This window comes from Grus americana, chromosome 8, assembly GCF_028858705.1.
Source record: "Grus americana isolate bGruAme1 chromosome 8, bGruAme1.mat, whole genome shotgun sequence".
Classification (NCBI taxonomy): Eukaryota; Metazoa; Chordata; class Aves; order Gruiformes; family Gruidae; genus Grus; species Grus americana.
Window position 1 is genome coordinate 32,733,663 of NC_072859.1, and position 25,380 is coordinate 32,759,042.

A 25,380-nucleotide genomic window follows, 5' to 3' on the forward strand; every position below is an offset into this window, starting at 1 on the left:
CTGAGTGTGTGAAAAAGAGTATAGAGTATATGTGACCACTTAATTTATAGTAATTGCCTGGGCTGAAGGGCGCTGAAGAAGGCTCTTGTGGACTTGAGCCCTATTAATGACCACTGAAAGTTTTGATTCCTGAGCAAAAAGTATCTTGCCACAGAACCAGTGGCACCAAGCTACTGATATGTGACCTGAATGTTGGTGCTGTCTTTCATCTTCCACCCAGGAAGCAGCTAGACTGGCCTGATCTCGCGGGTAGCCTGGAGATGGCTCTAAAAACATAGTGTAAGTCTAGAGAGCGCGCGCATAGAAAATACAGTGTCAATCTCTATCAAGCATCAGCAGGTCTCAGCCCGCGGGAAGCTGAGAGATTTCAGATCCTGCCTTTGCTTTGTGTTTGGCCATATTAAACTCGCTCTTCTCTTTTGTTGAAATTAGTCAAGGAAATGTTGGCTGAATCCTTCACTGAGCTAAAATTGCTATGGTTCCACCATGATGGGAGCAAAGAACCCGCATGCGGTCGTGGTGCTCTTGATGTGCCCCTGATCACATAATAGCTCCATAGCCACACGTCCCCAGTGCAGCATGAGTGTGAACATGCTGCTCTGATCACAGTTGCTAATGACAGTCCAGAGTCTTCTCTACAGAGAGGAGATTCAAAGGTGACCAGAAATCAGGGTCACTCCCCATCTCCCATTGCCTTCACTGTTCAGTGCACTGCACAAAGCCTGTTTAATTGAGCTTTCGCATAGAGGGGCAGTGTGAAATTTCGCTCTCAGATCAGTTCTTAAAAAGCAGCAGAGAACAGTATACCTCAAGAAGAAAGCACATATTGCATTATAAAGGTAAAGATTCATAGAAAACTTCCCAGTACCATCATGTGGCCTTATCTTCAAAGTGAGTTGGAGCCAAATCAGTCCAGAAATGCCTGGGTTAGTCTTCGGCAGGGGGGATCCTTTTTCCTGAGCTTTTTCTTCCTCCTCCTTGCAGGCTCCATTGAGCACTTCGACTTTTTTTTGGAAACTAAGCATCCTATTTCCAATAGATAGAGCATACAATTATTTACAATGGACATAGACAAATTTCCCAAACTAAGCAATTAAACTTATTGCATTTTTTTCTCCTGCCTTACAATAAACAGGAAGCCTGTGCGTAAGGCACCCTTTCTGGGGGTTTTATGGCCATTACTTATGCTCCACAGTAGGGGAGAAGAGAGAGAAGAAGTAAGTGTGGGCCTGGTGGGAAGAGTTGGCAAATGCAGAAATATGATGAATGAGCTGGAGAGATTTAATTTCTTACTAAATTCTCTACAAGCTGTGTAACCTTTCTTTAGCTAAACAATTACTCTAAAAGGCAATGATTTTCTGCGTTTTCATTGAAAAGTCTTCATAATAACAATGGCCTATGTTCTCCTTCTTGAAGAACTTCTGCCAAAAAGCAGTTTTCTTTTTTCCATTCAGCAGGAAACTTTCTTTTATTTTTATTTTTTCAATCTCATATTCCCCGCTAACATGGATTTACAAGGCCTACCACTTACTGCATGGGGCTGGGAAGAAGCTTCCCCTCAGGCCAAATCATTTTGGTCCGTCTCCTTCATAGGGATTCTTGCATCTTCCTCCCATGAGGAGTGCAGCCACTGTCAAGAAATGTAATACCAGACCCAAGCAACCATTTAATCTGACAAAACGTGACAGTTCCTATGTTCACAGGTACAGAGTACACAGGAGGGGACTCCCAGATTTGTGTTTCAGTGGACAAGCAGCAGCTCATGCTGCTGTCGTGGTGGCCACAGTTGAGATGGGGAGCAGGTACTGGCTTTGGTGTGGTGGGGAGAGAGTCATCAGGTCTTTAAATTCATCGGCCACACTGCCGATGTGATTAAATGAGAGTGAGTGCAGATCCTCGCTGACCCACAGGGTCCTGGGAGCAACTGGAGCATTGTAAGGACTCTGGATAGTGTAAGGACTTTGGAGATGCAGCACAGGCACAGCACTTTCCAGCTGCAGAGCTGCACATTTGTTCAGATAGACCCATGCATACATACACACACACGCACACAAATCAAACAAGTATAAGGCAAAATCATAGTTATGTGCCTCTTACTGCTTTTACTTGGCTTGGCCGATTTCCTGACCACCCCATGCCCGCCCCCAACCGCCATTGCAGATAATGCTGTATTGGATTAGTCTGCCTCACTGCTGCATCAGGTCCCAGATCAATTTATTGATTCTGTCAGAGTGGCTAGTACAGTAATTGTTACAAGAGCAGAATAGAAAGCAAGAATGTGTCCGCATAAAATATAAAAATGACGTTTTGTTCGTTCTTTCCTCCTTTGCCCTATAGATCTTTATGTGTTTACACAGTGGAGAGCACTTTACTTAAGTTAATCAGCTCCTTCTACATTATTAATTGTGACAGTTAGGGTGCTACATGGCGGCAAACGTATTATTGAAAACATTGATCTCACGCTCACGGTGTGGACCTGAGGAGGTTTTGTATTCCTTCCCTTCTTCTGCAACTGCTTTAGGGTACTATCAAATCACATTTCCCTGACTGACAATACGCCATCGATACCATTGATTTCAGAGAGGGGCAGAGAGATGCACATGGGGAAGAAAGGAGTGAGCAGACGTTCAGCATATTCTGTAGCCTTGGAGAGGGGTTGTTGGAAGTTGGTAATCACGATAATTACATGCCTGGCCTGATTTCTGTATTTTGTAAAGAGTAATAATTTAAGAGCTGAAGTTTCCTAAGTGTTGAAGATTTGCAGAGATGGCATGATGAGACCTTTTAAAATGCGTGTAGAATGTATACCCTTAACAAAAGACATACTGACTTTTTACAAGGGTTTTGGAAGTGTCTTTGAAAGACATTTCATGAAAGTTCAGCTTTCGCAGCTGATACCTATATGAGCTCCATAAATTCCACACAGCCTGACAAACTCCAGTAGGTGTCACATGTGACCTGGATGGAAAAGGTCAGCAGCTGAATTTATGGCTTTTGCATTTACTGGAACATTAAGATTTTTGCCAACTGCCATATATACTTTTTAACAATTCTGCAATCAAAGGATTAGGACCACAATCTACAATGAAGGTCAAAAATTAAAGGCCACAATCCCTACATCCTTCCCAATGGACAGGCATTAAGCTACCTCTGTTCTGAGAATCACCTTTGCTTAATGGCCTTAACACAGAGGTCAAGGAATAAATAAGCTCCAGAGGTCAACACCTTGCAGAACAGACTACCTTGCTCTGAAATTTAATACTAAATTCCATAAGAAGGGATGAAAAGATGAGAAGCCATTTCTTAACAGGGGGACTCTCCAGTTGGCAGCAGATTTCATGTTCCTGAGACACTGAGCATCGCCTGCCCTAGTGCTGGACTATCCCAGACAAATGTGAATAGCATACAGGGGAAGGATTGGGGCTTCAACAGAAATACAGCAAAATGACTGCAATTTCGTTAAAATCTGTTTATATTTTAAATTTGACAAAGGTGTCTGTTCTTAGTAAGGATTACTAACAGCATGTCAAGTTGAAGCTTTCAAACTTCACCTGGTTTTAGTTCAGAGCAACAAAAGGTATCGTCTTGTTTTAGGCATTTGTTTTCATAGTATATTCTACTTGAACAGAGGTAGAACAGGAAAAGTATAATCCAAAACCAGGATACTTTTAAAAAGAAAAAATCTAATATTAACAAATCAAGAGGCTATGCATGAACATATCTTGTAGGCTTGACTGTGTAGCCTTTCGTTCCTTTGGTTATTAATATTCAATTTTGAAAACAGTGCTGACACTAAAATCATAGTATTTTCAGGCATATTCATTTGCAAGACCCAACTCTTACATCATCTATACAAATACCAGTTGTTACACATGAAGAGATGTGGCTAAATACATTTCAGAAGCCAATGAAATGTAATTTTCGTTATGAGATATGAGTAACAAAAAGCACTACCAATAAAATGCAGCCACCTTTGAGGCTGAACACAATAATTTCTGCATTGCTTGGAGCAGCTTTATACAACTTGAGGTATCCTTTTGTGCTTTTGCTATACCTACATCTTTTTAAATATGCCAACAGAAAAGGTATCTTTTTTTAAAAAAGGAGATAAAGTTAGATATGAAGTTGCATGTAGGGTTGGGGGTTTTTCATCCTTGCATGTGCTGAACAATGAGATTTGAGATTTTGCAGGAACTATTTTATACATAATGTTCCTTGGTTAACTTTTTTTTTTTTTTAAAGGATTTTCTTGTAGTCTCTTGGGTTAAAGATGGTGTCTGTGAATCTATAGTATTGGACCCGACTGTACATTCATTGAAGTTGACAAGAGTAGGAGATGGAAGATTTGTTGGCAGGAGTTTGTTTTAGAAATACAATATTTTTGTTTAATTATGCTTGTATTTTGCTTATAGCTATGCATAGTAGAGTAAATCTAGTCTTTTTCAAAGAAGATAAATGTTAAAATTCACATTTTCTTTATGGGGAGGGTTTGCAGTGCAGTCATCATGTATCTCTAGAGTTTTTCTTTTGTGGCTACAGGTATTATCTCTCAGTGACTCCAAAGCAACCTTCTTTGATGTAGAGATGGGGTTAGTTTTGGGGTTTTCCCAATTTACTGGTCGTGCAGGCTAAATCTGAAAGTATAGGCCAGGCTGTGTTCCGTCTGGTTCGTTCCTAGCAAGGGGGGTTCTACTGGCTCTTTATAAACTCGTTGTCTTCTTCACAGTAGTAACAAGGGCAGAACTTGTCCCAGTAGTGGTATCTATCAGTCATGTTGATGTTGCGTGAGTCAAAACGGAGTTCAGATTCTTCTCCTGGAGGCTTTTCAGGATTATGAGGAGTAAAAGTAGTAACATTTAGGGAAAAGGGAAGGAAGAAAAAAAAAAGATGGGGAAGACCTGTAATTCTCTGTACAATGGAGCAGCTTACTTACTGAGTACAAAGAGCCACTTCTATACAGTCTATTTTCAGAGAAAAGCCTCACATTCAGTGACTCATAAAAGCGAAGAGTCACCTTTTGATTTTAAGTTCAAGGTTTACATTAGTAATTTTGTCTGTTTTCTCTGTTAGTATTAATTAAATTGAGAGAGATTAATTAGTATTACTAAATTTGATCATTAGTAGTAATTCATTCTGCCTGCCATACTGCACAAATATGATGAAGCAGAAATAACTAAATTGTTTAATTTCATCTCATTTAATGACTTTACACTCCACCAGGACTTTCATTGGCATCTCGCAATATGTGTGAAAATCACTCCACACTAGGCCAAGACCCAACTCCCTTTAGCCAACCATGTCTAATACGTCCCTCCTCATCCAAAGGCCGATCATGGGCTGCGAAGGCTTTTCCCATTTCTCCATCGGAGAGATGGCTACCTGCAAAGGCTGGGTGTCTCTTCCTCACCCCGATGACCCAACTCCTGTATCATCCCGACCCCGATGGCTTCCACGGAGCTGTACAGGATTCATCGGCCACCATGTCCCCGGCCAGGGGCTCCCCATGGTGTAACAGGAGAAGTCCCGTCATCAATCCCCACGGCTACAGCACAGGCACAGTGCATGGCCTTCCACTTTTCCTAGAGCAGTTTGTTCAGTTTAGCAAGGTACAAAGCATCAGGAAAGATGCAGACATCAAAAGTTCTCATGTTCAGGAGGGTTTTTTTGTTCGGCTCAGTGCCCCTCTTGGCTTTCTTTGTTTAGGGGGAGATTTGGGAAGGGGAGTTCACTGCTGAATTAATTCATTATTCCTCCAGCTCACTGTCTACTTTCTTTTTAAGGTCAAGGTGGCAACAACACCAGAGTTGCCTCTGTGCCCCCTATTCCCCTATGTTAATTTGGAGATCATTTTTGGTCTCCTTGCCCAGTACACCTAGGACTTGCCAAAACCCCAAGTCCTCTTCCCTTTCTGCGATCTCCAAACCCTGATCTTTCTCTGCCAACTTCTGAAAACGTGCTGTTGTCTCAGCCCCCTCATGCCGGAGTCCCCAGCTCCCTTGCAGTCCCTCCGTCCGTCTGTCCCTGCCCGATGTGTGCTGTTCCTGCTGCCCAATTCCTCTCCTGCACATCCCGGCCCTCCACCGACCCGTCCCCCCTTATATTTTGCCCTGCTTTTATCAGGCTGTGCACACTGCCTTTGCTCTCTCAGCAGAACCGCGGGGCTGCTCATTTGTCTGCTTCACCCACAGACATCCAGTGCGGGCAGAGACCAGGCGCTGCAGGCTTTGGGGGGCATTTTGGAGGGAGCGCTCGCTCTCCCCCCCAACTCAAGCTGTTATCTCCTCTCGCTTTCCTCTTGCGCTGTGTACTCTAAAGTGCTCTCAGGGCAGTCAAGAAAAGCGGCTGAAAACCACCTTTTTTGCCCCAAACTCTGCAGAGCAAAGAGCCGGAGCCTCTGCGGCAACTTGTCGGCAGAGCAGCCCGTCCCGCTGGAACCCCTCGGCCCCACGGGCCCCTCACGTAGCTCCAGTTGCTCCGTTGCTCCTCGCCGGCACAGGACAGGGAAGAAGAGTCCCCAGGGGCAAACCCCCCGAGTGTGCATGCATGTTGTGTGTGTGTGTGCGTGTGTGTGTGCACGCTCAGGCTGTCTCGCTGCAAATGGAGCTTGGGAGGCCCAGACTGGGGGTTGATTTTCTTTGGATGACTTTCCCCGATTGTCTAAAGCAATAAAAGTAAAGAAACTTTGGGGGAAATGGTGGTTGCGGGGAGATTATTTTTGCAGTCCTGGTGCAGGCAAAACTCCTGAGGCTTCAGGGGAGTTTTGCTTGCCTGAGGACGGCAGGAACTGGCTTAAATTGAATAAAACTGTAAGTACAGTATAGGGGACTGGGTAACAAGGAGTTCTGCAAAAGCAACAAAACCGGAGAGCACAATGAAGAATAGAGCGGGTTACGCCGCGGTGAAAGTATGTACTGGTTGTTATAACACCGTGCCTCTAGAATAAATTATGTCCCTTTAAAAAGTAATACTTTAACTGTGGAGCTATATAGAGACAATTAAGACGATATTGTTCTCCTCATTTCCCTCCCCCCCCCCCTTCCTCCCTCTCTCTGCAGTAGCTCTGTGGAAACTTTTAATGCTGCAGCTTGAAACTTGGGCCTCTGGGTCTAAAATGCCTGAGAAAGCACTGCGGGCTCTAACTGTAAAACATTCCTTCGGCGGGCCCTGGAAACAGGGCGCGCTGGCGCAGGCGAAGTTCAGAGGGATCACATGTAAATGAGGGCTGGCTGCAGACTCCCGAGGAGCGTTTTATTTCGCTTAAACCTGAACTTGAACTTGCAAACGCGTTGCCAGAGCCCGGGACGGGCAGACAGCGGCGGCAAGGGGCTGGGAGCCGGGGCTGCCGCCGGCCCCATGCACCCACCGTCAGGGGTGGGGGGGTCCCCGTGCACCCACTGGCTTTGTGCCGTGTCCAGGGGCACAGGGAGGACAACGCGGGCACTGTGGTTTCGGGAGCGTGCTCACGGTGGTTCCTGAAAGGCTCGCTTTTTCCCTAGCAAAATGCTGGAAAGTCCCGTTGCAGCAGTGTGTCTGCCATCCCAGTTTCCATGGGAGTTCCCGGCGTGAACTCCAAGTCCTGATGCACACTTTTATTTTGCAAAGAGAAAGAAATAAGTGAGATCGAACGTAAGAAATATTAAAGTGTTGCACTCTCTAGCAAATTCAACTTTGCTTCCAGTAGAGAAAAATACAGGGCTGTCTAAAAAGTAAGGCGCAAAGTGCAGGATTTAAAAACCCCTTCGCAGCATATTTACTTTTAAATTGCAATATTAAATGTAAACCGTGAGGCGGGTCTTAAAGTCGTCTTTTTGCTGCTTTGATAAAATGCGTACTGCTCTTTTCTCTTTCCCTTACGAAAGGCCATGTCTGTACCAGGGCAGCAAGAGGTGCCGATGCCGGTGGGTGTCACCCAGGTGTGATGGCCGAGGTGGCTGCCGGCCGGGCCGCAGGCGTGAGGCGGCTTCCTCCCCCCCCAGCTGTACTTGGCTGGTGGGTCATATTTTGGTCATTTCTGATTACTCCCGAACAATTTTGGCTGTGTTTATAGCAAAACTTTGAAAGGATGAATGGGCGAAAAAAATTCTTTTTGGCAGTAACTCAGGAAATATCTACAAAGATGTCCTTTCTGGAGCAAGATATTATTTCAGGGTTTGTGTTAGGATCATTTTTATTCTGTGACAGCGCATAAAGAGACCGGGACAGAGCAATGAGGTCTGGCATAGCTAAAATCCCTTCTGTGTGTGTGAGGTTATATAGTTTATCAATGCAGAAACCACCACAGGCTTTGAAAAGTAAACAGCTGGCTTGGGTCTGTGTGCTGCACTTCGGAGTTGTCTGCTGGATTTAAATGGCTAGCCTGCGATTTTCAGATTGGGGCAAATTTAGATATAGTTTTTCTTTTTAAACATGTCAAAAGGTTTTTGCAGCCATTTGTTTTCTTAGTTCCTTTATTTGTTACGATTTTCCTTTCTGTTTCATTTTGGTTTATTTTGCTTTTACAAATGTCTTCACTGCCACCAGCAACTCTACAAATAAATAATATATTAAAAAAAAAAAAAAAGTTTCTATCCCGGTCAGAAAACCTTATGGCAGCGACAAATATCAGAGAAAGCCATCGTCTCTCTCAAAGATTTCATCTCACCATCCACTTAATCCGCTTGCTGTACCTCAGATCTCAAGTAACTTTCATACTGTGGGCTCACTTTAATGGATAGAATCTATTTTTCATGAAAAAAGCAGGAAATAAGCTGTCTTTCGTACAAAGATTTACAAAATGTAATCATTGTTGAAATATTCTCTTTGAACTGCCTTGTCCGCAGGGGTGTCTGGCTCCCAATACCCCCGTTTCTTTAGAACACCCTTACAAGTTCTTCTGGTAGATCAGGTACACTGGTGGTTCTGGTCTTTGATGTCTTGAATGAATGAAAGAAAAGCATAATAAAAGAGAGCTGTTGATCAAGCATAAAATACTCTTTAAGCTGACAGAATGGCAGAGTTAACACATTCTAAGCTGCTTTTAGGTTTTTCCTTTTTTCCTCACATTTTCCTGTGCTTTGTGTACAGTGGGGGTTTTTATTTTTTGAAAAGTCTCTGATCTATGTAGTATGCCGTCCTCTAACAAAAACCAAAATGGGATTGTTTCTCTCTCTTTCGCCCTTTCTTTTTTTCTCCCTCTCTTTCACTCCACTATCTTTTTTTTTTTTTTTTTAAACAGCAAGGGTTACGGTTTAGCGTTACTGCAGTTAGCTTTCAGCGTACGAGGCAAAGTTTAGAAGTTATTTTGCAGATTTCAAAGTCGATTTACTAACAAATAAATTAACTGGTTCGCTTAACTGTTTAGAAAACTGGAGGAAAACTGTAACTCGCAAAACGTTCCCGACGTAAAAGGAAGACCCTCTGTCCAAAAGCAAAATTGTAAACCGAAAGACCAACATAAAAATGACCTCATTGTAAGAGAACTTTCTTTTAGAGTCAGAGAAAAGGGAAAGTTTTCTTCCTGTAGATCTAATTTAGATCTTAAGTTCCCGTACATTATTTATACATCATATTCAAAGTGCTAGCCTACTCTCCTTGCTGGATTACATTTCAAACATTTGCCATTGATAAGTCTTTGCTGTATTATATTCAGGGTAAATGTGAATATGTCATAGCGCAGTCAATCTTTAATCCGCTGAGCTTCAGGTTCGGGCAGCAGGGGGTCCGGCGCTCAGAGCATTGCTTTATACTTGAGAAACATCTGGGGCCAGCTGGGACACTTTACTGGAACATTCAGATGTCTGGAACAACAGCAGGAGTTACTGTATGAGTGTGTTTTCATAGGTTTGGGAGGGTTTGGGGTGACTTAGTTAAAAACACTAGCTGTTCCCAACTTGAGGTTTGAACCCAAGCAGAAATCTTGCCTAAAGTGAGTTTGTTGGTCCCGGGAGAGAAGTGGTTTGGACTACTATACATTTTTAATAGTCAGCAGGCAGAAGTCCATATTACAAAATTATTGCACGTAATTTAATGCAGTTTGCCACAATTGGCATTCTCGCAAAAGCTATTGGATGCAGAGCTACTGTACACATCGCCTGGAGACTGGTGTCCCTCCTGGGACGGGTTTTATCTTCCTCGAGACAGTATAAATATGCTCATAGTGGGGCGTGCAACTCTCCTGGGTGTGGATGTTGGACAACCAGAAGATTCACTCACGGTTTTATGTCCCTTTGGGGATGACCAACATGCTACTTACGTCCCTTTTGGTATTTCATTTTGGAAAATATAATTACTAAATAATTAATCCCAGCTCTACAAAAAGAACTTCCATAGGCACAAAGGTGACCTTGTCTTTAATATTCACCTTTTGGTTTACGCGGTAGGATCAAATTTCAAGCCTGGAGAAATTCTGGAGAAACCAATAGAAAAGTGGGACGAATTCAGACGTGGGGTAAAGCAAAGGCAGTTGCTTCATCTGCAGGAGCCCTGCAGCCAGCCATTCAGCCAGAAGCTGAATTTGCAGCGCCTTCATTCACCCTGGCAGCCCTTTCAAAATTACATCAAAGCCCCAGGTTTGGCCCCTTGCTTTCAAACGACCTGCCATAGGGAAGAACCTTCCCAGGACCCCTCACAAGGTGATGTCTGAAGGACCACTTTGCTGCCTAGGTGTTTACATTCTTGTTTTATTTTTGCAACCAGAAGGACTCGTTACCCCGATTCACCTTCCTGGGGTTAGTGGTTTTGATAGCCTTGAAGATCTTGAGATAACTGAAAGGTCATCCCCAAACAAAACAACTCAACTGATGCGCCGTGATGAATCCTCGCAGGTCCCCGACGCTCGTGGCTCAGGTCAGCTCGGCTGCTCAAACAGCCGCTTTGCCGGCGAGCTCTAAAGCTGCAAGGGGGTTTTTTTATATATTTATTTAGGCTCTTATCAAAGGTGGATTTTCCCGCCCGGGCCCGTGCGGCGATAACTTCCTGCAAGCGCAGCCGTGCCCGGGGCAGCAACAGCCGCAGCACCGCGGCAGCCGCCTTTGAAGTCCCGATGGCACCGACCCGTCCCGCTGCCAGGCAGCCGAAGCAGGCTAAAACCTGAAGAAAATGGCTAGCACAGACCAGGTCTTAGCCGTAAGTGGATTAGGTGAAGCAAAAGCTCCAATGTGTGGAGTTTGTCAGAGTTTCAAACGTGTGAATGTCCTTAAATAACCTACATCGCCTGGAGAAATAAGCCAACTGTCACACCCAGTTCTGGATTCCACATTAACAACCTCCTTCCGCAGAGTTAAACTTTGCCCTTGAGGACTTTTGTTTAACTTTTTAATTCGAAAAACAGATAGGGCCACTTTACAACCCTCACTTTTTGTACGAACTGAAAGGTCTTATTGTTAGGGCAGGAGATGTGCAGGTAGAAGTAAATTTAACAAGTTTGCGTTTGATTGTCTTTCTGGTTTAAAACACGTGAGCAGTGCTCACGGTTAGGCGCAGGAAGGCTGGTTTAAGGTGATTTTAATAAAGAACGGGCCAGTTTCTGGGCTCCTGACGCAGGCTGAAACTGCTACCGGAGTCAATGAGGCACATTCAGCTTTTTTTCCTTTTAAATATCCTGAATCGCAGAGTGTTTCCTTGCTGTTCTTCCTATACAAAGGACCCGATTGTCAGAAGTCGCTTGAGGATTTTTGTGTGTCTCTGCTATCTCCAGAAGAGCATAAGAAACAAATAGACTTGCGCTATCAAAGAAGCATAATTGCCATTTCAGACTTCCTGTTTAGGATTCAGTCAAGTAGATATTGTTTATGGTTCATAAAACCTTACTACTGTGAGGATTCTCAGATACTGGCAGCACAGAGTTTCAACTTTCATGGTGCTGTAAATTAGGAAAAAAAAAAAAAGTGCGATAATACTCCTCCGAGAACAGTAAAATAGAGCTCTGCAATGGTTAAATGGAATTTTATAAGCACATTCGGTGTGGAACTGTTTTGCATTACATGAGTTGAATACCTTAGAGATGACACACATCTGCAGGCACTTTATTAAATCCTTAGTCAGCACTTTTCAACCTGATGAGATTACTTCTTCATTTGACTGGAGAAAGGGAAGCGAAGATCTCGTACTGGACTGCAGAATTCTTTCTGATGTTTCACCTTGAGTGCTGGGGAAGGACAGCGAGATGCTCGGCAGGACAATACAGACCCGTAGTGGCACGGACAACTGCGTGGCAGTAATTTTACTGAGTAGGACCTTTAGCTCTGGTGGATTCATTTAGCTCTAAACTCGCTGGGAGAATAGTACTGCAAAGTAAATAGAGGGGAAATAAAATACTGGGTCTTTTATGAAAATGCACGGAGATAATATCATCCTGACCATATTGTGATAGTGCACATGATTTAAATGGAGATTTTAAATTAAGAAAGGCAATACGCCGTTCTCCATCTGGGTGCAGTCGGACAGGTTACAGAACGTGAAGGGATAAAATGGGTAAGGTGCTTAGATGTGAGAGCCCAGCCTGCACCGCATTGAGCAGCGCTGTGAAAGAAGGCACATCCTTCAGCCATCCGAACGTAGGGATCCGGGCTTCTTTTTTCCCCTCTAAGCTCCTTACTCATGCAAAAAAACCCTTGATGGATCCCAACTATCGGGGCTCTGAATGCATCGTACTCTTCCTAGACATTTTCATTTGACGTGCGGAGGTCTCCTCTCCCCTCGCGGAGAAGTTTCACAGGTGCTTCAGAAGGACAATGGCGCTCTTCAGACCTAATCCGGGAAGACTTAGACGTGTATAGGAGGCTTGAGGGGGATATGAGATCTTAATATTAAAATGATTAGTAGAAAAGGAGGATCATTCCGTGTGTGCATTTCAGCTGTAAGACGCTCTAAATTAAAACGGTATCCTGAGAGCGGTGCTGGTGGGATCTGATGGGTAAATGCACTCTCTGTCTTGCTGCTCTGCTGCCTCAGCCCATAAAACATCTCATCAAAGTGGGGTTGCAGGAACAGGAGAAGTGGGATGCAGCTGTTTGCGAGGTGCTCGGAGTTCAGATCCCGTAAAAGCAGCTTTTCAGTAAAGGCGATCCGGAGCCCCGGCACGGAAGTTTAAAAAATAGCCGTGTGGTTTGGGTCGATCCTGTAAGGGTTAATTAAGTTTTTTCATTGGTATTAAGGCCAAGCAGTGTCTGCAGGAGTCATATTGACACCCTAGTGCATGGTAACTCTACTCCTTTATTGACATGTTGCTAGTCAGGAGCACAATAGCACTCTGTGTCTGCAAATCATTGCTAAAATCATCTCAAGAAAAAAAAAAAAGTTTGAAAGCCCAACGCTAGACAAAGGCCCCAGAGCTGCACTGCGCCGCTAAAAACTCCGGAGTCAGCAACTTCTATTGATTAAAAACTAACCTTTAAAGTAACTCGCAGAGTGTGTGGTTAGCATTTAAATTTAAACATGTCATGAGTTGATTTGTGTTACTGAATACCAACTCAGAAGGAGTTACATTCACATCAGATTTTTTTTTTCTAATTCCCTTAAGCAGCTAAAGTATTTCATGAAATGTCAATAGGGCAGGGGAGAAAAAAAAGGTGTTTTGGAGGGAGGGGACTCGCGCCCAGCCTCGCCGTTTCTTTTCCCATGCAAATAGTCACCCCAAAAAGAAAAGTGTGGGGAGCGACACACAATAATTAGACCTTTGTCTAACTTTCCCAAGTGCCAGAGAAAGACAGATTAATTAAATATACAACAGTGTTGGTTTTTGGAGTGGGGGTCTCTCTTGCTGTGGAGGTCATAAATTAGGCAGAATAAATACTTCAATGTGTTTGCAGCGGGGCTGCTACGTCAGAGCGGCTGGCGGGCGGTGGGAGGGCGCAGCGCGGCTCTTGCTAATGATAGTCACGTCTGGGGCTGTCTGGTTGCCCCTAGCAACGAGACATGATGTAACACCAGGATGAACTTGAACTTGGGGGACTTGAAAAGGGAACAATAGACCAGAGCAATCAATAAAGCCTATTTCAGTGAAGGATTACAGAGCCGCTCTGGGGTAACCTTGTCTGCAAGGCGCAGGCTGAATAGCAAGATGCGTGAAGGAGCGCGGTGCCGTGGGGGGACGGACCCACGGACCGGCCGAAGGACCGACCGGCGGCGCGCATCCCCTGCCGGCCGGGGCGCGGGGACCCCCAGCCGCTGCCCCGCTGCCTGCCCCGGCCACCTCCGCCGGGAAGAGCCCCACCTCTGCAACCGCAGCTTGCTCCCTTTTTGCCTTTTTTTTTTTTTTCTGCTTTTCTTCTTTTTCTTTCTTTTTTTTTTTTTTTAAATCAGCTTTGGAAGTGAAGGAGGAGTGGCGAGGCCAGAGCAGCTCCCGCTCTGTCCCGGCCGGTGGGCCATGTGGCCGGGCCAGCTGCGATGGGAGCCAATTGGACATCTGCAATATAGATTTGAACCGTCAGCTAGGAATTTTTAACCCCTCTACTCCCTGCTGGGGACTTCCACAGTTCCCAGCCCGGCCAAAGACTGTCACGCTCAACTGACGAGCGTAAGGGACGACGCTGCAAAAGTTCGGAAGAGTTCGCAGCCCGCGGTGGTCGGAGGTGTCTCCGGCACAGCCCGTGCTCAGCTTCCCTGCGCCGGCCTAAAATCAATAGGGCCCTGCAATCAGGGAGGGGAGCGGGACTTGGCACAGCTTCACAAACCCTGCCAGAACTTCTCTCTGTTTATGAACTTTACATATGAGAACTATTTTGTTTAATTGCAGCCCGCGTAAGTCTAAATATAAAATCTGTAGGCAATAGATGGAGCCGATATGGGACCGGTGTGTTTGTATTCAGAAGGGTGAGCGGAGGAAGAGTTAGTTAATGAGGTGTATTGGAAGCAGGACAACTTCTCCGATGGTGCTATTTATTTTACCGGTTCCTACCTCCATGGCAAGACCACATAATCTCCAAGTCCCACATGAAACTTGCCTCAGAGTCTTCTGTAAATGCTCATAAATCCTCCCCGGGTTGATTATGCTATCAATCACGTCAGACGCTGAAAAGGAGCGGAGGAAAAAGTTGGTAAAACTTGTCGTCAGTTTATACATGCACACGTATGCACCTCATATATTACGGGAGCCAAAGTAAAAACGTGGGGTATCGGCAACAGCCCTTTAATACCTGAATCTTTCTTGTTGTATTACTTTACTTCAGGCTAAATAGTTGCCGCTTGTTGGTGTATTCCCACAGCAATATGTCATTGCCAAGTAGCATCCCCCTGCGTGTACAATCCCAGGGCTTAACACTGCTCTTATTCATCCCGGGTTCAGGTTGGTCTGACCTCTCTGGGGCCGAGTCGGGTCTCCCCGGTGCGGTGGCACTGCCCCGACTCCGGCAGAGCCCACGCCAGCTTTCCGATGGTGTTTATTTTCCTATCGGGGAGCGAAATTGCTTTCTGGGCATCTGCGCGGTTGGGTTAAGGAAGGTATTGTTGTGGAGCTGAAATCCCAGGGAATTCCCTCCCTTTGCGGGGGGAGGAAAGAAAAAAGTAAAAAAAAAAAAAAAAAAAAAAAGATTTTCCCAAAGAAAAGCTATTAGTTGAGGTCCGCGTTTTGTTTTGAAACACAAGTATGGCCAGAGATACAGGACATTTTCGCTGATCCAATTTCCCCCAGATTTGCTTTATCCTGGCTTTTCTCTAGCGATCCACATTTCTCCTAAGAAAACAGCCCTGTTGTTGAATTTCTGTGCATCTGTTCCAGCGAGACAGTTGAAGCAGGGCAGTATAAAGCAACAGATGCTTATGCTGGCACATGCCTAAATACCCAAGAAAACCCCAACTGCAGGGTGATAAATGGCACAGAGAGGCGAATGTGTATTGCCTTTTCAGGGGATTAGACAAAAGTGAACTGGAGGGATCTTCAAGCCATAATCTATTAAAAAGATTGATAACTTGTAACGTGACATGACCCCCACGTTCATCTGTAGCTATGTCCAGCGACTGTCGGCGAAAAAAAAAAGAAAAAAAAAGAAAATATTGATTTGTACAGTATTTTTAATTAAGCTTTGTAATTAGGTCGATTCGTCACGGTCTCAATTAGCCCCCCTCTTGGCGGAGGAGGCTGGCGGCGATGCCCGGAGCCCTTCGGAAAGCAGTGAAATCGGGCGGCAGGGCTGACGCTTCTCCTTTCTCTTTTGCAGTCCTGGTACCTGGGATAAAAGTCTCCGCTTCCCACCACCCACCGGACAGACCACCAGACCCCTTCCCACCTCTGTAACACGGAAGCAGCAGCAACACAGCGCAGCGACTTCACATCGGCGGAAGGGGAGGCGAGCAGACACCGACAGCAAACTAGTACATGGAAATGGCAAACGTTATGGTTGAATGGCAAAGGCCGTAACTTTTTCAAGATTTTAATTTTTTTTTTGTTTTGGTTTTTTTTTGGTTTTTAGACAACTTAGGACTGTTGTAATTTCTCATATGGTGCTGGAAATGGTTGGGCTTCATAACTTTTGAAGTGTTTCATTGGTAGTGTAAGCATTAGGTGACACTGAGTAGAACTAGCCTCTGCTGCTGCTTACCAACTCGCTGTTGTAACACACTTTCCATATGGAGCCTAACTGTTTTACAGTATCCTCATCGATCTTTCCCATACAGGTGTGAGACTTCTTGAGAAATCATGAAACACACTTAAACTATAACTTTTGTAGTAGCTGAATTCTGCAATATATAACTTACCGGACAGACATAGAGCATGTTTTTCTGTAACATATCGGAAAAAAAATTGCAGGTGGTTTTTTTTTTGTTGGGGTTTTTTTTTTTTTTTTTTTACAGTCGGCACTTAGATACGTAACATGAACCATAAGAGCATTGTCAACAATTTTTTTCCACTCAATTGCAGAGCGATTTAAAACATCGAACTACTACTATTCACTAAAAAAAAGAAAAAAAAAGAAAAAAAGTTTGAAATGCTGCACTTACATTTAAAAAAAAAACATTTTTCAACAATTTTCAACAATTACACAAAAATTCACGCAGAAATGGGGAAGTTGGTCTGTTTTGACAGAAACTGACAGGAATCAATCAAAACAATCGAATTTTGAATTGAGTAAAGTGCAATTTCATTGGATAGCTAAATATCTTTGTAAGATAGAGATTGTTGAAAATTCTATTTTTGTTTTCCAAGTCCTTCCACCCCAGGACTCTAAATTATTGGGGTAAAAAACAGCCTTGCAAGAAAAAGGGGAGCTATTTTTGCTTTTTATGTTTTTTATTGTTGAACTTGTATCCCTTTAAAACTGAAGGAAAATTAAAAAAAAAAAAAAACAAATCTAATGGTGCTTTTACCACAATATGTTAACTACATTAAATGCTAATTAATCATTTTCTGTTATCAAAGCACATAACTAAAATGAAATCATAATATCTGTTAATTTTATAAGCTAAAAGTCACTATAATGGATTATGCCAATTCTGACAAATTTTACGTGTTTCCGGCAATATAGGGTTTATCAGTTCTCAAACACCTTGGGAATAAGAGAGAACGGTCCAGAAAGTAAAACACCTTTGTGTCCCTGAACTGGTACATTTTCTGGACTGCGAAGAAAACATTACAGAAACGAATGATGCTGATCTTACAACTTATGCCAGTTCAAAGCAAGGGCACTTGCTGAAGAAGAAAAAAAAGAAAAAAAAAAAAAAAACCACAAAAAAAGTTTGGACCCCAAACGTCCTGTATCTTATGTACAAAAAAAAAGGAAAAAAAAAGAAAAAAAAAAAGAGTGCAAGTGATTTTTTCTATCAGACAGCGGAGCACCCCTTTGCTTCACATGCAACTTTAAGAAGGTTTCCTATACTATACATATATATACGTTCTGGTTGGCGAGTCCAGCTAATCAGAGAAAGTCTCTGCATGTTCTAGTGTTAGTAACTAATTTTTATATAGTTAATGTAGGGTAAAGTAGAGTGCATTAAGACACAATATTGTAATCCCTATTCCAGGCACTTGCCTTTAAACTATGTTTGTTCGACCCTTCAGAAGGGTTTCTACTACTGTCCTATACAATCAAGTAACTGAAATTCTTGGGAAGACACTTTGCTCCTCATCTTTTCCCTGAAACAATGTTTTGTTTTGTTTTCTTAATTTGCACGAAACAAAAAAAAAAAAAAAAATTCCATATCAATGTGCCTTGCCCTGGATAGCGATTATTTGTGGAATTGTTGCACATGTTCCTATATTGAAAGGGGTTTTTCCCTAGTCAAGCATTTGGAGACACTTTTTGTAAATGTGACTTTTATGTCAGCCATTGTCAGTTTCAACATCTAGAATTAAATAGGATGTTAGTTGTTCCGCAGATAGGAGTAGTGTTTATTGTCCTGTATGGTCAGTGGCAGTGCTATTCTGAGATCTGTAGATGCTAGATTATCAGTATTTTTGGATGTTGCTGCATTTTACATTTTATTTGGAGTCTTCCTTTTTTGTTTTGTTTTCTCCCAGATATATGAAAATATGCAATACCTGCTTATATCATGTAGAAAAGCTTAGCAATTATTAATTTTTCTTTTAATTTTTTTTTATTTGACCAAAGTTGGTGCTGCACTTGACGCAGTGTGTTTTAGGTGTTTGTCTTTGTACTTTTGTGATTTTGAATGCACATGCAGGAAGGGCTCTTCTTAGAGAAGCAGTCAAACTGTGAAGCACTAAGCTGAACCCTGCTTCAAGCAATTTTTGTTTTACAACTGTTCCTTTCACAAGCAAGCCTTAAAAAAAAAAAAAAACTTCCTTTTTCTTCAGATCCCACACCCATTTTTATTAGCAGACTGCAATCAATCCACATTCAATAAAAGTATATAATGCCCATTTTTATATGCACGTTTTTAAACTTCCAAGTTCTGAAAATTGTTTACTGGTTATTCTCTATTTAAGGAAAAAATAAAATGTTTTGGATTTTCATATGTGTCTGATAAGTGGTTGAGTAGTCATTTTGCTCTATTGTATTGTGTGATTGTTAGTATATGGTATCACATCCTCTAGCCAGCATCCTTTGCCTTCCCTATAGCACTTAGCTGGGCATTACTTTATTAAGACATATGTGCACTAAAAAAAAAAATAGCAGCTTTCAGTGCTTCACAGTGAAGGGAAAAAAGCCTAGACAAACATTTTGTCAGAACCTTGCTATGAGACAAGGTATTACCAGTAAATTGGTTGTATATACAATAAAATTGCACCCTTTTTTAAACAAAACAAACTAAGCAATAGTTTGGGCAGTTAGTTGTTTTTAGTGAGCATGTTGTAGTCATGGCTGCAAAGAGAGAGAATTAAACTGCCCACTCAGAAGATATGTAATTTGTATGTTGTATAGTTTTATTGATTACACTGATTTATTCTACCCTATTTTATAATGCAGGACTTTTGTAATGTTGTTTAAATGAGGAAAAATTTCTGTCAAATTAGCTTAGTGGAATTTCTGATTGTTCGTTATAAAGGCAGCGTTCATAGAATTGCTTTTTTTTTTTTTTTTTCCTTTGGGAACTGGATTTAAGTTAAAAACTTTCCCGTTTCCTTTTTGTATGTATTTAAATACAGTTATTTTTCTTCTCTCAATGGTATAGCATATTCCTATGCTTGAGAAGTATAGGCTACTGAAGAACCATTGTAAATGGACATTACAGGTATGCTGTATTTTTGAAGGTATTTTGTCATATTAAGTTTGATGACGCTAAAGTTAGGGAACTCTGAGCAGAATTGCGAGAAAAAAAATGTTTTAAAGGCTTTAAAACATTAGGTAGGAGGTCAAGGGTGTTAACTAACAGGGGTTGTAAAGTATTACACACTAAATTAAATTTTCGTTCACCTTACTCTCCCGCAGAAAACACAGCGGTTCCGTTCTGTGCAGGTGTAGAGAACAAACAGTGTTTTAGTCCTCCGAGTCACGCCAGGAGCGGGGAGCCGGGCAGGAGGGATCCCGCCTGGGGTGTGCAGGCAGCGGGCAGGAGCGGGCAGGAGCAGGCAGGAGTCGGGCCGGCGGCTGTAGCCCCTGACTCCGCATCAGGTTACGTTCCCGCTCCCCTCCCAGTCGCTCCGGTCGTTCTTTTTGAGTCACGCGAACAACTTTTTTCTCCCCGTCTCCTCTCCAGAAACCGTCAGACGCACAAATACTCTGACCTGTATCCACCCCCCACCCATCCAAATTTAAAGCCCTAGAAATGGCTTAGCGCGAATTGACTTCTTCTCAAGTTAATTCCTTTCTTTTTTCCTTTTTTTTTTTTTTTTTTTTTGAGCGAGGGCACTTGCTTTTATCATGCCGCACACCCCAGCAATGCCATTATTATTTATTCTTCTTCTTCCTTTATAATAAAAACTTTCGGGCTTCGAGTTTAGGCAGCCATGGTACACTTTGTCTCTGTTGCTTGTTCCCCCTCCCCTTAAGGTCGAAGGGGAAAAGAAAAACCAAGTTTTCTCAAGTCCACAGTATTCAGTCAGCCCACAGGAATATGCAAAATCCCTCTAACATTTTTTTTTCTTTCTCTAGTTCTCTTTGTTCCGTATATTTGCAGCTTTGTAGTAACAGTGTTATAAAATATTTACTGTACAAAAATACAAAAAAACCCAGATGCATAGCCTAAAACAGTTTTTTTTTCCTTGTGGTGAATTTTTTTTAAGAATGTCAGTTAATATTGTACTTTGCATTGTGTCTCTGGAAATATCTTTTTTTTTTTTTTTTTTTTTGGTAGAAGGCCTCCATCGAACAAAATTAAAACCATAACCGGCATGACAATGTAAGGAGAGCTTCAATGGCACCTAAACAATAAATAAATAACAAAATAAACCTCATGAGGTCTGTCGGAGGCAGGTCTTGTGAAGTTAACACTGCCTGCTAGGCAGGATTTTCATTAAATCAAGCTTACAATGCCAATTTTGTCTTGAAGTCAATGCATGTATTACTGTTTGACAGTAAACCCAGCTATGCCATCATCAAGTCCAAGGCTGCGCAATAGTCTAATTAGTATCGAGTACATTTTCCTTTTATTTTTTCCAATAAAAAAGCAGTGGGATGAAAATTGCTTTGATATATAGCAGGTAACATTGAAGCTATTCCATAGCACTTAACTGTAGTGAATACTGTGTCACCAATTCTGAAATCAATTTAATGTTTAATGCAAATCCATTACATGGTGCTATTACAGGCTGGCAAAATGATTTACAAAAATGTGACAACTTGGGCTCAATTCACTCTGCTTTCCAACAATGTAAATGCATAGCAGTGTTTATCTGCATGAAAACTATGCACTAATCTATCTGAAAAAAAAAAAAAAAGAAAAGAATATATCAACTTTGGTATCTACTTTCCGTTTACTTCGATCCTTGCCTTTTCGGTCATTGTTATAATGCCAGCTTTAGGACAGAAAGAATTATAAGAAAACCAGCATAATACCTGATATATTAAAATGTAGTGCCTGTGAAATCTGTATTATATTGCTCTTCTGAAGTAAGATTTTTCTACACCGGTAGCCTTCGCTGTCTGTCAGAACCTTCTGATATAGGTGATGTAAAATAACCGTACAATATTAATGCATGCTATTCCATAATGCTTAGTAGCTGTATGAATATTACTCAAAGTTATGTTAGTCTTTTTTTCTGACTTGGTTCTTGTCAGATAGGTTTAAAGATATTTCACTGAGAACGCAAATTCTGTCTTTTCTTGATTTGGGGTGTTTTCAGTATTTTGGAGGTATACATTTACTTAAATTCAGTATTACTTGTTTTTTGGGTTTTTTTTCTTTTTTTTCTTTTTTTTCCTTTTCTTTTTTTTTCTTTTTTTTTCTTTTTTTTTTTTTTTTCCTAGAGGGCAGGACATGGTGTTTGAGACCAGAAATCCGTGCCTGGTAAGATTTTCGTCTCGAAAAGCTACCCTAAGAATTCAGAGAGCTTGCTCTGAAGAGCAGACACATAAAGTTCAAATTTAAGGGACAGTCCTTTAAACCCACAAACGAGATTGAGCTCATGTTCAGAGAGATTTCTTAATGGGCAGCGGTTAACCAGGTACCCATGCTTGACCCTTCTTCACACCAGACTTCCTCATATAGAAAGAAAAAAACCCTTTTAAAAAAAAAAAAAAGAAAAAAAGAAAAAAAAAACCTCATGTGGTTGTTTAGTTTCATGCACAGTTGCAATATTTTTCTTCAAACAAACTCTGTACAAACTTTGGGCCCGATTCATAAAAGCTCCTTTGCTATTAACACGGGAGGCCGGTGGGCTTTTCTCGTCCAAATTGAGGATGGCTTTTCTTTCCGAGCGCACGCTTTGGCGAGCCCCGCTTGCCTCGGCACGCGTGCCTGCCGGCTTTCCTCTCCCTCCCCTTCCCCTCTCCGCCTCCCCTAACCCCAACGGAGAACACAGAGGGTGGGAAGGGGCCGCGGAGGAGGCGAGGGGCCGCGGGACCATGCTCCGACACCCCAGAGGCGCAGGCTGGCAGGAGAAAACGGGGAGACAGGGGAGAGGACGACTCCGGCCGATGCCAGGGGTTCATAACGCGGTGGTACGAGGCTGCTCGATTACAAAAGAGATCTTGTCCGTACCAGAAAAAAATAGGCTCGATCGCTACCTCTGAGCTCTAGAGAAAACCTTCGTAAAGGCGAACACTCGTACACAATGTGAACTTTTGTACTTTGTATGCTTTTTTTTTAGGGAAGACTATTTTCCACTTAGTTAATCTTCTGTGCTCGAGCATGAACAAAAACAATTGTGTTGGGTGAAATCGCCCCCCTTTTATCTGCATCCACAAATTAATACGAGGGGGGAGAAAAAAACAAGTAACAAAAAAGAAGATGAGTTTCTAGACGGAGCATGGTAGGAAGAGAGTGCCCGGCTTGGCATCCGCCGCCGCTGCCTGCTCTTGCTGCCGGCGCCCCGCGCCCGGCTGCGACTGCTGCCTTGGGGAAAAGGTCTGCGAAATTCTTTGCTTTGGAAATACAATCAAGGAGAAATCTCCGCTTTGGCCGGCCGTGCGGTTTCCCTGTGCGGCTGAGCTCTGACCTAGCCCTGCCGCTGCCTGAGACTGGCCCAGCCAGGTCCCTCAGCGCCAATTTGAAATTCGGGGCACTAAAATTTCCACCCGCCGTGTGAAAGATCTGCTGCAAATTCACTTGACACCCGTGTTAATACCATGTCGTGTTCATTTTTTTTTATGAGTCAGGCCCCTCGTGCCTCTAGTATACTTGTATTGACTCTCATAGTTACCATTTTAGTTTTACTGTGTTCTGTGAAAAAAATTGTAATTGGTTGAGAATCACTGTGGGCATCCATTCTTATTCAACTAAGTCTCCGCAGGTTTTTTGAGCTGGTGTGGATTAGTTTAACTCTTGTATTCAACCATTAGTGCTACCACCTTCTCACATTACAATACAATTACTGGAAGCAAGTACTGCATTTCCTATGCAACAAAAAAGGAAAATAAAAAATTGCTAATGCTAACAGGCTGTGTTGTTATTTACTTTCAGCTGGGCACGGGGGGTGGAGGGCCGCGGGCATCGCTGCCGGTCGTGGCATGGACCTCTCCGGGTGTGTGGCGCCGGGACCGGCGCCATCCCTCCGACCTGGGCAGGTTTGGGGGTTCCCGGGCAGTCGCTGTTCCCAAATCACGGGGATGGTTGGTTAAATCGTCACATGGGCCGTACTTTCCCGTGCTGTCGGTGTCCCATCAACACAAAATCATTCCTCGCGCAATAACGGATTAATCTTCAGATTAAATCATCCAGAGTAAAGACACGAAGCACGTCCAGTAAAAACTAATTGAGGAGATAAATTAATTCTGCAAATGCTACGATATATCTTTAAATGTAGCTAAACTTTAAAAATACTATGGAAGAGCCCGAGCAGGAGCTGTCGGCTGTGTTTTGGCCGTGGGTGTTGCAGGTGTCCTGGCAGCCCGGCCGGGCAGAGCTGCCCCGCTCGCCCCTGGCTGTGCCGCACCTGCCTGCAAGGTGGGACAGGAAAAACATGGGTTCCTTTACAACCTTTAACGTGTTCTCTAAAGTTTTTCACTGTGCAACACCTTTTTCTTAAAAGATACATGCAGAAATACATTTGCAGGAAGGAATTTTTTGCGTTTGAGCCATTCTGCCTGTTTTCTACCTAAAAGCCGGCGTGGAGGCTGATGAGAGGCGAGGGCCCCATGGCCTCAGGGCACAGGAGACGGGGACCACCACGGCACCCGGCCCTTCCCGGGGCAACGCCAGCTGCAGTACCAGCTCTTCCATTTTATTTTGGGGGAAACAACTGTTTTCTAACAAATAGTTGCCCGACACTCCTAAACCACCAGTATTTCCTTTCTCACACTTCCACATAGTTTGGGTTTTAGGCTACAAGGCCGGGACGGGAGGTTTGGGCTGTGCACAGCTTTAATGTCACTGTCCTCGGGGGGGGGGGGGGGGTTTGGTCGCTCGCTGCGCCCTGGTCACTGCTTCGGACGTGGCACCCGCTGGCGTTGATGCGTGGAGTAGCAGCTGGGGTCAGGTTGGAGCCCATTCGGTTCAGTTTTGGGGTTTTTTTTCATTGAGGAAAAGCCAAATCTATCCTGGCAGAAAACCCAGTGGCCCAAGCAGGGGCTCGCCAACCGTACCCCGGGGTGCATGAAGCACAGCATTGCTAGCCCGTCTAGGGAAGGGATTGTCCCACTCTACACTGCGCCGGTGCGGCCTCACCTCGAGTACTGTGAGCAGGTTTGGGCGCCACAGTACAAAAAGGACATAAAACTATTGGAGAGTGTCCAAAGGAGGGCAACAAAGATGGTGAAGGATCTAGAGGGGAAGACGTATGAGGAGAGGCTGAAGTCCCTTGGTTTGTTCAGCTTAGAGGAGACTGAGGGGAGACCTCATTGCGGCCTACAGCTTCCTCATGAGGGGAGCGAAGGGGCAGGCGCTGATCTCCTCCCTCCGGTGACCAGTGATAGAACCGGAGGGAACAGCATGAAGCTGCGAGGGGGGAGGTTTAGGTTGGATATTAGGAAAAGGTTCTTTACCAAGAGGGTGGTCGGGCACTGGAACAGGCTCCCCAGGGAAGTGGTCACAGCACCGAGCTTGACTGAGTTCAAGAAGCGTCGGGATAACACGCTCAGTCATATGCTCTGATTCGGCTGGTCCTGTGTGGAGCCAGGAGTTGGACTCGATGATCCTCATGGGTCCCTTCCAACTCAGGATATTCTGTGATCCTATGAGCCCCTTTTCTCCCTGTGAATCCCTGAAGGTGGGGGGGGGGGGTGAGAAAGGGAGGCAGGGTCCCACTTTTGGGCAGTAAGCTGGTGTCAAGACAGCGAAACCAAACCCAAATGGTGGTGGTGCCCCTTCAGCTTGGGAACGGGCCCAGGCGTGGGCCAAGCTGCCCCGTGGGGCGACGAGAGCTGGACACAGCCTCCGAGCAGGGGGGGCAGGGGTGGGAGGGAGGGACAG

General features: G+C 43.7%; 1 protein-coding gene across 21 annotated transcripts in view; it reads left to right on the forward strand.

Annotated features, from left to right (window-relative positions):
* The window catches only part of NFIA (nuclear factor I A), a 357,955-nt gene extending 334,548 nt beyond the window's left edge, over positions 1-23,407 (forward strand). For all 21 annotated transcript variants that reach the window (XM_054833067.1, XM_054833066.1, XM_054833068.1 and 18 more), the window contains one exon: positions 16,134-23,407. In XM_054833067.1, the coding sequence (XP_054689042.1) occupies positions 16,134-16,210 (77 nt within the window). In that variant the 3' untranslated portion in view covers positions 16,211-23,407. The remainder of the gene's footprint in view (positions 1-16,133) is intronic.
* Positions 23,408-25,380: the final 1,973 nt, after the last annotated feature.